The 18,223-nt window shown below is 35.9% G+C and overlaps 1 protein-coding gene and 1 long non-coding RNA gene across 2 annotated transcripts in view; one reads left to right on the top strand and one right to left on the bottom strand.

The window, feature by feature from the left end:
- Window positions 1-677: 677 nt before the first annotated feature.
- LOC126700299 (uncharacterized) lies at window positions 678-4,308 on the bottom strand. Its single transcript, XR_007647096.1, has 3 exons — window positions 2,270-4,308; window positions 2,063-2,136; window positions 678-985 (listed from the first exon to the last, which is right to left on the bottom strand). It is a non-coding gene; the product is annotated as an uncharacterized LOC126700299 (long non-coding RNA).
- Window positions 802-18,223, top strand: part of LOC126700297 (protein ORANGE-GREEN, chloroplastic) — a 47,243-nt gene continuing 29,821 nt past the window's right edge. The window contains exon 1 of the mRNA XM_050398379.1: window positions 802-852. Within this exon, the coding sequence (XP_050254336.1) occupies window positions 817-852 (36 nt within the window). The 5' untranslated portion in view covers window positions 802-816. The remainder of the gene's footprint in view (window positions 853-18,223) is intronic.

The following is an 18,223-nucleotide window of genomic DNA, read 5'->3' as shown; positions in this document are numbered from 1 at the left end:
TGTAACACAAATTGAAGTCATACAAGAGCAAATCAAGCAATGATGTAGTTTTTTAATCAATTTAAGATTTTATAAAATTATTTTAATCTACCTCACAAACAAATAAATTCTCGTGCATAACACTGGTTAACGACTAGTAATATAAAACTTTGAGTATCCACGATAGCTAGCATGCATTTCCCTTTGTGTAATGGTATATTATTAGTGGCACACTAGTCTTATGGGGCAAATTTTTTTAGTTTATTTTATGCAATTTTAGCTGGATTAGACAAATGCCTAGACCAATACTGATTTAATTCTCTTTACCTTTTAATATATTTTTGTTTTTTGTTTTTTCTTTTTGTTAAGCAATATCACCAGGAATTACTAGTTTATATCCTTAAATCCGAAAGGATAATGTTGATTTTTTGCTGTCATTGTACTACCCAAACAAATTTTTGTTGTAACTTGTAAGAAAGAAAGAAAAATGACATGATTTTATGCGACCAGAGCCATCGTTCCACGCAGCAAACCACCTACTTTCCTAATTCCTATCTACATATAAAGACAAATATATATTTCTCCATCAAAAAAATATAAAAATCTGTTTCAATACACTATCTCTAGTAATAATAATAATTTTAAGTCGTTATCAAAAAATTAATAATAATAATAATAATAATGTTAAGTCAGTGAGAAGTGAGAAGTGAGAAGTTGAATACTTTGAAGTTGAAGTACAAATGGCAGCCGCTGTTTCAAAAATTCCACTACACTCCTGAACTCCACTACCAAAATTGAACTGAACACAGAGAGATAGTACTTTTTGTTTGAGAGAGTATGATCAAAGTATTGGCGGTGTCGTATCCTATAAACCTGCCGTGACCGTACGGTGTAAAGCCCAAGCTCAACTCCAGATCAAGGCGATCCAGAGCCTCCTCCGATGCCGACTCTTCTTCTTCTTTCTCTTCGTCTTCTTTTTCTTTTGCTCCTTCCATCGACTCCGATCCTACTGACAAAAAACCCGCCGGGTTATATATATGTGTGTGAGAGAGAGAGAGAATTTTGGTTGAAATAGTTTATTCATTTGTGCGCTTGTGTTTTTCATCAGATTCTGTATAATAGAAGGGCCTGAAACAGTCCAAGATTTCGCCAAAATGGAACTCTACTTCCATCTACTTTCTTTCTTTATTTTTTCTGAATAAACATTTGTGTTCATAAATCACCACTGATTTGAAAATAAGATTTCTTGGAAGATAAAGTAGCCAGATTAACCATAAAATCACCCCAAAAAGAAGAAGAATTCGACCATAGTGTTTGATTTTGGTTATGCATGAGCCATGAACCATATTGGGGCAACCAAACATACTCGACACCTTAGGTTTCAACATATATGAGCAGTGATCATACCACCTGCTATTAAATTTTCCACATTTTCTGCAATGACGTTAGTTGAACTAACTGAAAAACTCCTAGTCGAATAAAGCTTGGCAACAATGTAAAATTCAACCTGTATGTGTTACTTATGATTTTTAAGGTATCATCTCATGGTCTTGAGAGGCCTAAAACCTAGATGTTTCACCTTCCCCAACTACCCAACTCGTTCCATTCAACCCAAATGTCCACAACTCTGCAACCTCTATTGTACTACAACCTTACCAAGGTGGAATTCAAATGGGATGAAAGTCAGATCTAATGGGATGAAAGTGATGCAGTAAGTATTTATTCAAGTTAAGGAATGTTACTCAAAGTTTGGTTACTAAGAAATATGGTTTAATTGGAACCCTAGAGTAACATTTTAAATTTCTCTTTGTTGATCTGATAAATTATTATGTAAATGAAGGCCAAAATGGCCCAATACCACTATTTTTAAAAATATTTTGCAATCTAGCACTGTTTCTAAAATATATAAGGATCTACCACTAATTGGGAACTTGAGTTTTGGGAACTCGAGTTCCATGGAAAAATTTGAAGGCTATTTTTTCAAAGAACTCGAGTTTTTAGAACTCGAGTTATAGGCATTTTGGCCTGTAAATGAAGAGAGAAGGAAAGATAATAGCTTCAAATTTTCTTGTCAGGCCATTACTTTTTCTTTATAGGCTAATGATGCACAAAAATCGTCAGTGAGTTGATCGTTCACACACGTGCCAATGGATGTACCTGAAGAACAAAAGAGAAGAACCAATTAAAGGGCACTGGTGGGGTACCGGCCAAAAACCTTCTGAAAGTTAAGTCAGTGATAAAAGAATCTCCAAGAACTTAAGAGTGCAAGAGTTAAGGAGAATTCACATACCTCAAGAAGGGTAAGGTTTGTGGTTTATATAGTAGTAGAGAGTTGACTTAAATCCCTTGATACGAGGGAATTTCCTTGTAGAGAGAATAGTCCCAAAGCACTTGGGATCACCTTTCCATATATAAGAAATCTGATTGTGTGGTAGGGCCTTTGGTCGAATGTGCAAGTAATTTTCACGTAAGAATGTGTGAGTGGGCCCCACGCAAACCCCATGGAAACCTTATGGGGATGGGTCGTCAGGATCAAGGGATTGCTTAAGCCGTTGGCCCACGGGTCGGTCATCCCTTTCTGGCACCCCTATACCGATCAGTAAAAAATTATCCTCATCATAAGCTTGTGATCAATTTTTTTGGATAAGCAAAAAAAACTAATAACTTTATAAAAATGAAAAAGAAATGGCCAAAATATCTGTTGAAAATACATTCTGAGTTTAGTACCAAGAGCCAAGAGGAAAATATGACATTATAAACTTTAAAAGCAACTTCCACAAAACATGAGACAGTGGTAACAATTAATAAACAACAAACCCTTAAAAGTCTAGAACACGAATTTTTTTTTTTTTTTTTCCTTTTTCAATTGACTTGAAGAAATACAACATCATAGAAAGGCCTCAAATATTCCAAAGATATCATTATCTTATAACAGATAATCATCCGATGTAGGCAAAATTGTTTTAGATCATCACTGGCCTCAGCTTACCATATAGAATTAAGCAAAATACTATTTCAAATGTATGGTCATTCAAGTGATAATTCTAGGACAGTGTAAGAACAAAACCAGTAATTGTGGGAGTATTCTCAAATTCTTTAAATTAGAGCATTATTACCAGAAAATTCTATACCACCCTCTAAAGATAATCTGCACCAGCAAAGCATAAAAATGATATTAAAGATGAAATTGTGAAATATTAAGCTACAATGAAATTTTGTTTAAGAGCGTTCACATTGGTGGAGCCATAAATTTAGTTATTTGGCACCATAAAAAGCTACTTTATCTATTTTACTTTCTCACTTTACAAAACACCTAATATCAGTGGTTTTATTTTAACTTTCAACATAATAAAATAATATATCTACTACAATAAAATAATATATCCACTATAATAAACAAACATCACAGCCATTATTGAAGTGGGTTTGGCCTTCTATTTTTCTTTCGATTTGAACACACTAACACACAAATTTACAACCAAAAAAAAAAATCAACAAAATTCCAACTTGCAAAACCCATAAAACAGACTCTTGAGCCTGTTTGTGATTCGCTTATTTTGCTGAAATTAAAAACTTTTTACTGAAATTACTGTAAATAAAAGTAAAAGTTAGCTGAAATAATATAGTGGGACTCATAAATAGTACGAAAAAAGTGTAGTGGGGCCCATAAATAGTAGCAAAAATAAGCTGAATAGTAAAATAAACTGGCTTTTTAATTTGGAGCCAAACACACACCAAGGATCTGTTTGAGATCCGTTTATTTTGCTGGAACTGAAAACTTTTTACTGAAAGTACTGTAAATAAATATAAAAGTTAGTTGAAATAGTAAAGTGAGACCTATGAATAATAACAAAAAATGTAATGGGGCTCATAAATAGTAGCAAAAATAAGTTGAATAATAAAATAAGCTGACTTTTTAATTTGAAGCCGAATGCACACCATTTTTAAATGTAGCAAAATAATTTTTAAATGTGTGAATAGTACCGTGGAACTCATTTTTGAAGTTATTTTTGGTGAAAAATGTACTTGCGGATCTCGTGAATAGTATACGGGACCCACCATATTTCAACCAAACGCAACCGCATAGGATAAAACTGAAACTGAAAACTGAAAAATACTGTAACAAAATAATTTTTAAATGTGTGAATAGTACCGTGGGACCCATTTTTAATGAAAAAGTTGTTGAAAAGTGAAATTTGTGGATCTGTAAACAATACACGATGTGCACTGATTGGCTAAAAAAAGTTAGAAAAGTCAAACTTTGCGGTTACTGTTCATTGAACAGTGCATGAACAGTAGCAACAAGTCTCAAAAACGCATGAAAAAAATAAAATAAAACGCAGACGTAGATGCATTGGAAATCAGCCCAATCCAAACTAACTCCAAATCTGAAAAATGAAGAGAGCTGAGAGCCATTAGCTGAAAAATAGCGTGCAAAAGAGAGAGAGAGAGAAAAAAAAAAAAAAAAAAAAAAAAAAAAAAAAAAAGGATCGTGCAAGGGAGAAAGAGAGAAAAATATAATTTTTTGCTTCAGCTTTTTTGCTACCATGCACAGTCACTCTTTTGCAAGTTGCAACACTAGCGAGAACTAAAGTCACACAATTACATCTTAAAAAAAAAAAAAAAAAAAACTAAAAATTTGTTCACAAATCAACTTTAATATCTTCAAGATCCAGCCAACCACTTCCAAAGAACACAACCTAATCTTGATTGTATTGACCTCCATGAACTCCACGGTGCTAATGAGCTCTGAGCTGTGAAGGAATAGAATATGGGGAAGGAACTCGAAAGAAAACTACAGTTTCACCGTGAAAGAACTTTGACAACAGCACCCGCCCACTGCACTTGGAATTTTAGTCACCTGCACACAACACCAGAAGGTAGCCACAGCTGTATCACTAGTATGACATAAGATATTCGTTGACACCTTATGACCAAACAAGAATCAGCACTAAGAAACAAAAAAGAAATGGGGTGCAAAGTTCTATAACTGTGCACAGCAAAAAGCTAAAATCTTTTAGCTTCGGTCATACTTTTTAGTATTGGTGGTGCTAAAAATAGCAAAATGGCTTTTTAGCACCACCAATTCTAATACTCTAATGATTTATCAAAACCATTCAAACCATTCAACACTGCAATCATATTCTTCATCACCATTATAATTCTAAACCAAACACTCAAATATATGAGAGAGAGAGAGAGAGAGAGAGATAGAGACAGAGAAAGAGAGGTAGAGAGAAGCTATGGCCTGAAGCCTTAGAGACTTTTGCTGCTGACATAGGGTTAAACCAAAGGTGTGAATTTATAGGAAGTCATTTCAAGGGTTTTAAGGGGTTTTGCTTGCACAATGACAAGAGAGTCAAGATTACACGTATTTCCTTTACTTTTCAGAGTATCTTGATCTCTATAATTTTATGCAATAAAATAGTCCTAGTTAAAAAATTTTAGCTATTTTATTGATCACTTAGTTCTATTGTATACTAAAGTTATATTAAAATATTGTAGTGTGATTGAAAACATTGAGAAATTACTCACTAATTTGAAGTGCAATTCTCAAGTATAAATATTTCTATAATTGGATCTACTATTAATTATTTACTTTTATTTCTTTACCTAACATCTTAGGTTTTGTTTCTAAAACTTTATATATTTAGTTATCTTTGTATGTCATCCAATTTTATTTATATTTTACACACTATAGGTGCACTTGAGAAAGTGGATAACATGATATATATGATCCATGTAAATACCGTATTTTGTTCGACCTCAAATTTGATTGAAAACCCAAATTTTAAATTAAAAGACTTGTCGATTTATTTTGACGTGACATTAAACATCTTAGAATTCTCTTCATTTTAGTATCCAAAGACAAAATCAAGTTTGAGTTGATCAAATTGTTGTGGACATGAGAAATTTATTAATTAAGTGCTTGTCATTAAAATGTGCTTTATTTCTTAAATTGGCAATTGTTTCCCCTCGAAATGCATTATAGATCATATCTGACGAATATCTGATGTATTATTAGAGTTTGCAGGATTGCTTTGGTGAGCTGCAGCCTGCTGTTGGGAAAGTAACTAATATTGGCACGTGCTCAGATTTACCATTTGATATAGGAAGTTAGTAAGATTTATCAAGAAATGCTTATTATTACTAGTTTTTTATTTTTTATAATCAATGCTTATCACTAGTTAGTTAGGTCCAACAGTTTCACATTTATTTTAATTTGGTCTGGTGTCGTTTATCTCTGGATGAATTTATCGAACTATCCTCATATTTTATTACGTATGCATAAGGTCAGGTGATTATTGGTGAGTGTTCCCCAAGTATCCTAACATTTTGGTTGAAGACTATTCTCCACGTGGTCAATTTTGGACATATCTGCTGCCGCCTAGCACCTATTCTTCCCCAAGTAGCCAATTTTATAACATATCTGCCCATTTTGAAATATCTGCTGCCGGCTCATGCCTGGTCGGCACGAATTCATGCTTGGGTGAACAGTATCATCCCATTTTTGAGCAAAATACTTTTTTATTCTATTTCTCTTTCTTTATTTATAACTTTCTTCTCTCTCATTCTTTTTCTTCTCTCTTTCTCCGCCTCACTTCAACTTCTCACTTCACCTCTCTTTTTTTATTCTTTCTCTAGAACCTCCACCTCTTCCTTTTTCTTGCTTTTTTTCTTTTTTTTCTTTTTTTTTGCCTCTTTTTTCTTTTCTGTCACTTTCTCTGCACCTTCTCCATCTTTTTCTTTTTCTTTTTTTTCCCTGTCACTCTCCTTCTGTCTTTTTTTTTTCCTCAAACACCAAGCACACAAACACATATATCAAGCTCTTACCCTCTCCTCTGTTTTACACACACGCGCCACCATGGTCTCGGTTCTTGACTTCTTGTGGTTCACGCGCCGTTCAGAGATGGTGGAAGCTTGAGCTTCGGCCATGAGAGATTCAGAGATTAGAGAGAGGGCTCGGTGAGACTTAGGGTCGAACCACCGCCTGTGGTGGCGTGGGTGCTCAGAGGCCGTGGAGGTCTGTTTGAGAAAGCTTCAGAGGTTAGAGCTAAGAGAAGGTTCTAGAGGATAAGAGAAACAGGTCTGACCCGTTTGTTTTGGACCTAGCCAGGCCTGTTTTTTGGTCAGCTTGCCTTAGGGCCATCTCACAATCCAGCCGAGCCCATCAGCCCTTCAGATTACCACAGCCCGAGCCTTCCCCTTTGGATTTAAGCCCACATGTACATTAACTTTTAATTAAAATGGGCCACCACATGTTTCCTTTAATTCAAAGGGAATGTTTGGTATACCTATTCAAACACATATTTTCAACTTTTAAATAATATTACATATATTTTCATACACTTTTTTATCCACATGTACTTTCACACGTGTTTTCATATTTGCATATTCACATGTTTTACTTTTTATCATGTTTGCATATTTTTATCATTTTTGCATTTTAAATCCACACATTTTGCTTGTCTTCATTTAAGACATTTGCTTTGCAACTTGTGTGACGGTTAGCTTATAGCTTCATGCTTACCTATTGGTAGTACAACACAAGCTTACAAATATCACTTATTTAAATTCCATTTCTTTTCTTGAGGTCAAAACTTACACATTTCAGCAAAAGGATAAAAAGACAAACAAAAATAAAAATTGTTTTAGGTACATTAACACCACACAATTGATACACACAAGCTTCTACTTTCTTTCTTTATTTTTTCTGAATAAACATTTGTATTTCAAACAGCGAGATGTATAGCGGAAGGACCTCTCTTCATCTACTTCCGGTGAACAAAAGCATGAAGAAGAACAGAGCAGATGGGGACATTTCTCACAAAGTTACACAGCAAAGTCTAAATTATGGGCCACAAAATTGATTTCCACACACATTTCAGCAACATCCCATTTCTCAAAAGAAGATACTAATACTATTGCCTCAACTGTGATTATTTCTATAGATTGGTGTGGATGGGACTCTTATGTGGAAATATAAAATTAAATTATTAAAAGCATCACCATCACAAATTAAGGCTTTGAAGCTTTGTTCTTTTGCCTTGGATAATGCTAACAGCAATCTCTCAAAAAATAAAAAATAAAAAAATAATGCTAACAGCACTCTGTTAAACCACTTCTTTTCTTTTTGACCACGACAGACTCAAACCACTTCTGTGGAAGATAGCATGACAGGTACTTCCAACTAAAACAACTCTGTCAAAAATCTGAAATTGGTTTGCGAGGACAAAAGCATGAAACCTTTCAGTAGTCTGCTATGTAGATCAGAAGAAGAAAACTCAATAATAAATTGCAGTCCATACCACTCTTGGATCAATTTGCAAGGACAAAAGCATGAAACCATCCACACACGTGTCCATGTATCATCCACCCTGATTTGAAAATAAGATTTCTTGGAAGATAAAGTAGCCAGATTAACCATAAAATCACCCCAAAAAAGAAGAATTCGACCATAGTGTTTGATTTTGGTCATGCATGAGCCATGAACCATATTTGGGCAACCAAACATACTCGACACCTTAGGTTTCAACCTATATGTTAGAGATATATATTAAACATATATTAGCCCAATGTAATAGGCCCAAGCCCAATCCTGCTTGTACTAGTGGTCTAAGATTTAGTTGCCTATATATACTCATGTTAGGGTTTATTGTAACACAGGAGGTTATTGTACTACACTCTTACACAATAAAGATGTAGCTCTTAAGGGATTTCTCCGTGGATGTAGGCCGTCAAGGCTGAACCACATTCTGTACTTTTCCTTCCGCATTCACTCTAGCATACACAACATGGTATAACACATCGCGTTGCTGATATTGCTAATATATTTATTTTAACATGGTATCAGAGCCAAAGTTCGTTCTTGGCATCAAACAAAACATCTCTAATAAGCAAAGAAGAATATCACGTACGCACCACCATCAGAAGTCACACATGCTTGTCGGTTGGATCTAGACTCCACGGCATCTCGTAGCCGCCATGGCTCACTGCTGTGTCCAGATCTTCAAGCCCAAGTAATCAGTGCCTCTCCCTATTAGATATGTGCACATCAAGCCTGCGCCTGATGAAACCAACAAGACATAAGTGCTCCACGGCATATCGTGAACAAAACCCAGGAATCCGACCTCCAACGGCAGTCGCACGCACAACCAATGGCTCCTGGAACTCCCACACGCGCCGCCGAAGATTCTCGACTCCCAGCTCGAATCTCAGTCACACATGCCGCCAAGACGACCTTGTCGTCCACCGATCGACTTGGCCTGAGAATCTGGTAATCATACAAGGTCACACGCGCCAACACGCGCCGCCTGCGTTTCCGGATCTTTCCCACGCACCGCCACGATTTCCAATTGTGTAGCTCATCAGTTGGCCACACGCACCGTCCTATCGGCCATGTCGACCACCGATCTGCCTTCGGAAGTTCCAGACACACGCCGGTGGAATAGTCTCACGCGCCGAAGAGCTGTTGCTGATGTCATCTGATGACATCGGATGACGTCACCTATCCACGTCAACATGCTACGCACGCCCTAGTCCACGTCATCAGCCACGTCAGCAGTGTCGCCTCGTCAGCACCACGTCACCTAGCTGATCGATTGACCTGGCCGACCCGACTCGGACCACCCGGATCTGACCCGTGAGCACTGACTGTTGACTTGACCAGGATCCGTTGACTTTGACTTTTTACGTTAACCTTTGACCAAAAGTCAAAATTTTTGAAAGGGCCTACCTGGCTCAGTTTTTCGCGTAGATTCCGATTTTGGGCTCCATTTCTGCATTTGAGACTCCGAAATCGGTCAATTGGCACATTCTTCATTGTGATTTCTTTAAAGGCATTCTTCACGGCATCTCCAAGTGATATTCTCATGCTTATCCAACCTTAAACCTTCATCGAGCTTCCGCCTTGAGTTTGAAGGAGGGTGTTAGAGATATATATTAAACATATATTAACCCAATGTAATAGGCCCAAGCCCAATTCTGCTTGTACTAGTAGTCTAGGATTTAGTCGCCTATATATACTCATGTTAGGATTCATTGTAACTCAGATGGTTATTGTACTACACTCTTACACAATAAAAATGTAGCTCTTAAGGGATTCCTCCGTGGATGTAGGCTGTCAAGGCTGAACCACATTCTATGCTTCTCCTTTCGCATCCACTCTAGCATACACAACATGGTATAACACATCGCGTTACTAATATTGCTAATATATTTATTTTAACATGGTATCAGAGCCAAACTTCGTTCTTGGCATCAAACAAAACATCTCTAACAAGCAAAGAAGAAAACCACGTGACCCTCGTGTTCTCGCTGAACCACATTCTATGCTTCTCCTTCCGCATCCACTCTAGCATACACAACATGGTATAACACATCGCGTTGCTAATATATTTATTTTAACACTATATGAGCAGTGATCATGTCACCTGCTATTAAATTTTTCACATTTTTTGCAAAGACGTTAGTTGAACTAACTGAAAAACTCTAAGTCGAATAAAGCTTGGCAAACATGTAAAATTCAACCTATATAACTTGTATTACTTATGATTTTTAAGGAATTGTCTCATGGTCTTGAGAGGCCTAAAACCTAGATGTTTCCTCTTCCCCAACTACCCCACTCGTTCCATTCAACCCAAATGTGCACAACTCTACAACCTCCATTGTACTACAACCTTACCAAGGAGGAACTCAAATGGGATGAAAGTGATGCAGTAAGTATTTATTCAGGTATGTTACTCAAAGTTTAATTGCTAAGAAATATGGTTTAATTGGAACCCTGTAGTAACTTGCAAATTAAAAAATAATAAATAAAAAAAGAAGAAGAAAAGGAATGAGAGCATTTTAAATTTCTCTTTGTTCTTCTAATAAATTATTAGACGTAAATGTACTTTTAGTCCCCATATTTTGACTTTTTTCCATTTTGGTCCTTACATTTTTATTTTATAATTTTTAGTTCCTAAACCAATTAACATGTGATATTTAAGTCCTTACCGTCACTCAACTAACAGAAAAAGCTGACATGGCTGACGGCAAATTAAAATAATAATTAAAAAATCTATTTTGGCATTAAAAAATGCCACATCAGCATCTAAATTTTAAAAAAAAAATTATTAATTTTAACTAAATAAAAAAAATTAAAAACAAAAAATCACATGAATTGAGATCTAAAAGTGCCTTGAACAAGAACAATAAGAACACAAATCTAGATTTAAGAACAAGAACATTTTCCTTTATTTGACATTTTCTCCTTTTTTTTTTCTTAGAAAACAAACACAAGATTAAGCAAGAACACAAATACAAATCCAGTAAGAACACAAACACAAATGCCAACAAATCCAGCAAGAACACAAACACAAATCTAGCAAGAATACAAGCACAAACCCATCAATCCATCTTCAGCAAAACCAGCAACAACCCAAAAAACACAAACACAAATCCAAAGAGGTCCACAGCACAATCCCTAGAATTATCGGACGGAAAAACCAGGAGGTCTAGGACATTCTTAGTCGAACTAAAACAATTATGTAACACAAGAATAAAAGGCAGATTTGATTCTCAGAGCTCATCGATCGGAGCAGATCTTCTTTGGAAATGGACTCGGAAAATGCAGTAAAGGAAACGACACCATCGTCGCTGTCGAGCCTCATCTCTCTCACCTTCGCTTCCGCCTCCTCCTCCTCCACTCAACAACCTTACTTCTCCGAGCTCCTCTCCTTCAATCTCGATCGTCTCCAAAAGGTTTTGGTTTTCTCTCTCTCTTTGCTTTTGTTTTGTTGTGTGAGAAAATTTGATACAAAAACTTGTAGGAGCCGGAGCTCCTTTGAGCCAATGCAGAGCGAATCTGAAGGCAAATGCAAGAGGTGGCTGTTGGAAGCTACCAAGCATTCATTGCTACATCTGGTGCATTGACTACTGTAGGGTCACGTTCCGCGACGAACCGCAGTAGTGTTGGGTTCGCGCGTGAATGGGCCCAAACAATATCATTTGTAGAGAGTGGATTCGAAAAGCTAGGCCTTAGATACCCAGCGGTGGTTTTTGTGATGTTCATATGTGATTAAAGTGCCTTCACCCTTGGAGTCTTTCTCCTGGAGGCGGACTGGAAGCCCTTCCTTTCTGGCCAGTCCTCCCAGCCCCCTTCTCTAGATTACTTATTTTTTCTTTTATACTAGTCTGCATTCACTTTCCTTCGTCCACGTGTAGGGTCGACATTTCCAAGACTGATACTTGTCCCGTCAATCCAAACCCAAAGTCGTTAGGGATGGTTGATAAAGCTGACGAATACGACTCTGTTAGGTCAGAGCCTTGCATGGGAAGGGCAGCTTTTCCTAGATATTTTGGATTTTCTTTCAGGCTTGTTCCTATACCGTTTTTGCCCTTCTTCTCGGTGGAATTTTGGGTCTGCCGAGGACTGAACTGTCCTCGGCAACATCTCTGGGCCATTTTGGGCTTTATGTTATTGAGTTTGGATTGTAGCCCTCTTCGGCTTAGGCCTTAGGGCTCCCCATGAATAAATGAGCTCGGCCCATAAATCGTTGGGCCCCACAACTACTATTTAAGAAGTGTGGTGGTCGGGTTTTGGGTTTCAATGTGAGTTTGGTGATTGAAGAAGTGTGGATTGTGGCTTTTGGGATTTGATGATTTTCTGGTTTTGAACTTTCTGGGCTTATGGCTTGGGGATTTGATGATTTTGCTGGGATTGAAAATGAGGGCTTTGAGATTTATGATTTCGTTTTTGAGCTGAATTTTTTGGGTTTTTTTGTGTGATTGTTTCTCAAGAAAATTTATGAGGATGAACCAAGGAACATGAACATGTTCTTCAGAAAAAAAAAATAATGAAAGAAATAAATTTTTTTAATTTAATTATCTTATTTTATTTTAAAAGAATTTAGAAAAAAAACATGAAAATGTCTTTTTTTATTATTATTTTATGCTGACTTGGCATTTATTAAATAATAAATAAAATTTTTTATTATTATTTTATTCGCCACGTTAGTATTTACTGTGTCAACAGTGCACTCCGTTTGTCACGTCAACTTTTTTTGTTAGTTGGACGACGGTAAGGACTTATATGTCACGCGCTAATTGGTTTAGAGACTAAAAGTGGTAAAATAAAAATGTAGGGACCAAAATGGAAACAAAGCCAAAATGTAGGGACTAAAAGTGCATTTACGCTTTTAAAAAATAGTGATATTTGGCCATTTTGGCATTCATGTACATAATAATTTGGCGTAAATGCACTTTTAGTCCCTACATTTTGTACTTTTTCCATTTTGGTCCCTACATTTTGTTTTTACCACTTTTAGTTCCTAAACCAATGAATGTCTAACATTTAGGTCCTTTCCGTCATCCAACTAACAGTAAAAGCTGACGTAGCTGATAGTGGAATAAAAAAATAATATAACCACACATTAATTAATTAGATTAAAAAAAAATGTTAAAATAAATTAAAATTTAAAAAAAAAAAAAAAAAAAAAAAAAAAAAAAACTCATTAGTTTTCAGGAAGAACATGAAGAAAACAAGAACTCAAACCCAGATCAAAGAACTCAAGAACACAAACCTAAACACAGAATTTTCTTTCCAGCCGAACCCAAACCTAGAAATTTTCTCTCTACCCAAACATAGAAAAATTCAGCCACCACCTCCACCAATCAAACCCAGCCAACAAACATAAACAAAACCCAACCAACAAACTTAAACACAAACCCAAAAATTTTGCTTTCCACCCAAACCCTGAAATTTTCTTTCTACCCAAACACAAAAAAATCCAGCCACCACCTCCACCGATCAAACAACCACTACCCATCATCACAACCCAGCATCCCAACCGCCACAACCAAACCCAACTCGGTCTCAACCCCAGCCACCTCGATCTCTACCCACCCCAACCGGCTCATAACCCACCCACCCCAGCCCAACCTCAACCCCAGCCACCTCGACTCAAGCCACCTCAACTAGTCTCAACCCACCCACCCTAACCTGACCTCTACCCACCCCAGCCGACTCACAACCCACCCACCCCAACCCAACCTCAAACCAAGCCCGCCCGAACTCAACCCCAGCCACCCTAGTCAGTCTCAACCCACCCACCCCAGACCAATCTCAACCCATCCACCCCAACCAACACCCACCACAGCCACCACGAGCTACTACACCACCAGTTACCACAAGAGTGAGAAACACGAATGAGAGAGAAAGAGAAAGAAAGAAGAGAATGAGAAAAGTTGATAGAAAGTGAGAGACACGGATGAGAGAGAGAGAGAGAGAGAGAGAGAGAGAGAGAGAGAAGAAAAACTAATTTAATAAAGTGAGAAGGAAGAGAAAATAATTTGAACCCATTTTGTGATCTCTTCCTAGAAGTGATCATTGAGTCAAGATACTTTTTAGATCTTAATTTTAGTGATTTTTGGTTTAATTCTGTTTTTTTATTTAGTTAAAATTAATAAATTAATTTTTTAAATTTATATGCTGACGTGGCATTATATTCTATGTGATTATATTTTTTTTTTTTTATTCCATCGTCAACCACGTCAGCTTTTGCTGTTAGTTGGGTGATGGAAATGACCTAAATGTTAAGCATTAATTGGTTTAGGGACTAAAAGTGGTAAAAACAAAATGTAGGGACCAAAATGGAAAAAGTGAAAAATGTAGAGACTAAAAGTGCATTTACACCTTTTTTAAAATATTTTGCAATCTACCATTATTTCTAAAATATGTAAGGATCTACCATTAACTGGGAACTTAAGTTTAGGGAACTCAAGTTCATGGAACTCAAGTTCATGGAACTCGAGTTCCATGATTGAATGCTATTTTTTCAAAGAACTCGAGTTTTTGGAATTCGAGTTACACGGCAAACATGAGTTTCACAAACTCGAGTTTCAAAAAAGTGATAAATTGCTAAATATTTCGCAAACAGTGGTAGATCTATACATATTTTCCCAAACAGTGATATATAGTCATTTTGGCTTGTAAATGAAGAGAAAATGAAAGATAATAGCTTCAAATTGTCTTGTCAGGCCATTACTTTTTATTTATAGGCATGTGATCAATTTTTTTTTTTTTTGGATAAGTAAAAAAACTGATAACTTTACAAAAAGGAAAAAGAAATGGCCAAAATACCTGTTGAAAATACAACCAAGAGGAAAATATGACATTATAAACTTTGAAAGCAACTTCCACAAAACATGAGACAATGGTAACAATTAATAAACAACAACCCCTAAAAGTCTAGAACACGATTTTTTTTCCCTTTTTCAATTGACTTGAAGAAATACAGCATCATAGAAAGACCTCAAATATTTCAGAAATATCATTATCTTATAACAGATAATCATCCAATGTAGGCAAATTGTTTTAGATCATTATTAGTCACATCAACATTTTGTAAAAATATTGTAAAATAGTTTTTGTTACTCTTTAATCATCTTTAAATCCACACTTTTTGCGTGTCTTCATTTAAGATATTAGCTTTGCAACTTGTGTGATTTCATGCTTATAGCTTCATGCTTACCAATTGATAGTACAACACAAGCTTACAAATATCACTTCTTTAAATTCCATTCCTTTTCTTGAGGTCAAAACTTACATAGTTTAGCAAAAGGATAAAAAGACAAACAAAAATAAAAAATTGTTTTAGGTACATTAACACCACACAGTTGATAGTACAACACAAGCTTCTACTTTCTTTCTTTATTTTTTCTAAATAAACATTTGTATTTCAAACAGAGAGATATATAGCAGAAGGAACTCTCTTCATCTACTTTCGGAGAACAAAAGCATGAAGAAGAACAGAGCAGATGGGGACATTTCCCACAAAGTTACGTAGCAAAGTCTAAATCATGGGCCACAAAATTGATTTCCACACATTTCAGCAACATCCCATTTCTCAAAAGAAGATACTAATACTATTGCCTCAACTGTGATTATTTCTATAGACTGGTGTGGATGGGACTCTTATGTGGAGATATAACATTAAATTATTAAAAGTATCACCATCACAAATTAAGGCTTTGAAGCTTTGTTCTTTTGCCTTGGATAATGCTAACAACAATCTCTCAAAAACAAAAAGAGATAATGCTAACAGCACTTTATTAAACCAATTCATTTATTTTAGACCATGACAGACTCAAACCACTTCTGTGGAAGATAGCATGACAGGTACTACCAACTAAAACAACTCTATATCAAAAATGATTTTAGTAGTCTACTATGTAGATCAGAAGAAGAAAACTTAATAATAGATTGTAGTCCACACCACTCTTGGATCAATTTGCAAGGACAAATGCATGAAGCCATCCACACTCATGCGTCCATGTATAATCCACATGAATTTGAAAACATTAATCAGAAGATGAAGCTTAACCACAAGATCTGCACATAAATCACCACTGATTTCTTGGAAGATAAAAGTTGCTAGATTAAGCATAAGATCACCCCAAAACGAAGAAGAATTCAATTGTAGTGTTTGATTCTAGTCATGCATGAGCCACAAACCATATTGGCACAAGCAAACATACTCGACACCTTACACTTTCATCATATATGAGCAGTGATCTGTTGGATATATTTCAACAATTTACTTTTGTGATAAAGCAAAAGGAACAACATACAAATCTAAATAAAAGCAATAACACAAATAGATGTAATAGGCAAAAGCAATAAAAAGTTATTGTATATATAAGATGAAATCTGCAAATAATTAAAAACTCACAGACCAAATGCGTAAAGGATGAATGATTCAGATCAAGTCTTGTGTTTGACACAATCTCCTTAAAGCAAATTTCGCCCCTCATACAATCTGTGGTGCTTTGAGACTCACGGACGTTTGCCTCCTAGGATAAAATGATCCACAACACGGAGAAGAAGCACACAAGGTCTATGCCCTGCAAACTACTCTGTCTCTTTCTCTTTCTTTGACTCAAATGAATGCGCAAAATATTTTCTCTCTGGGAGAGTTTTTCTAAAATGTTATTTTTCATGAACGAGGGACTATGAAAATATACATTACTAAACAAACACATTGTTTCAAAAAAAAAAAAACTGTTATATACAAATTTACTGACTCAAAAAATAAAATAATAAAATATTATTATTAATTGGACAAAAGAGCCTAGTCCACACATGTCTAAAACCCAACCCAGTGTCCAACCCAAAACTCATATTCTCTATCATTTCCTATATTGGACTTAAGAATTCTCACCACTTCAATATCATGTTCAATTGGACATATTAGGAGTCAATTTTTTATTCACTCCATAATATTTATCTAAAAGTCCCCCACATGAATGGAAATTGATAAAACACAATGCAAATGATAATGCAGACACACAGAGAGTAGAAGAAAAGTTACTTTATCGGGAGAAGTAGCTTTTGGCTTTGAACTTTCCTTTGTGAAAGACTATCAGATATACTAGCTAACCAGTGAACATGATGTCTTGAACTATTCAACCGTTTGTGTATACCAAGATAATAGAATTCACACAACTCCTTTTCGAACATATTTTGTTTTTATAGTTGTGTTTATTTTGGCCCTGAACATATCCTAGTAAATTCATGAAGTACTTTGGAGAATTCAGCCTTAAAACTCTCATGGAAGCGGCCCACTTCACACTCATATAGGTTACTCTTATTAAGAGTATCCTACTATACCCCACTTGGATTTGCAAGATATAAGAATCATTAAAAGCAAAACTTACTCTGAACATTGCTTACAAGATTCACTATTTCATCATAGGAATGGGTGGGAGATTTAATCTCCATAGTGATAAAAAAAAATAGTCTCCACAATTTTGTTGCCCTTTGAAAACTTAGATTTTGGGATCTCCAGTCAACTAAGTGGGGTAACTTCATGAAAATTTTAGGTCATAGGCTATAACCCCATTCCCCTCGATAAGCAATTTACTTGCTCTCTACTCAAACCTTTGGTTAACGGATCTGCTATATTCTCTTTCGACTTTATGAAGTCAATGGAAATAATTCCATTAGAGAGCAACTGCCTCACAGTATTATGTCTTCGACGTATATGTCGAGACTTACTGTTGTACATATGACTTTGTGCCCTACCGATAGCTAATTTGCTATCACAATGTATACAAATAGAGGGCACAGGGTTCATCCACATTGGCATATCCTCCAAGAAATGACGAAGCAACTCCGCTTCTTCTCTTGCTTTGTCCAATGTTATAAATTTTGATTCCGTTGTGGACCTAGCAATGCATGTTTGTTTAGAAGACTTCCAAG

The sequence above is a fragment of the Quercus robur genome, chromosome 9, assembly GCF_932294415.1.
Source record: "Quercus robur chromosome 9, dhQueRobu3.1, whole genome shotgun sequence".
Taxonomy (NCBI): domain Eukaryota; kingdom Viridiplantae; phylum Streptophyta; class Magnoliopsida; order Fagales; family Fagaceae; genus Quercus; species Quercus robur.
This window is presented reverse-complemented; position numbering and strand designations above follow the sequence as displayed.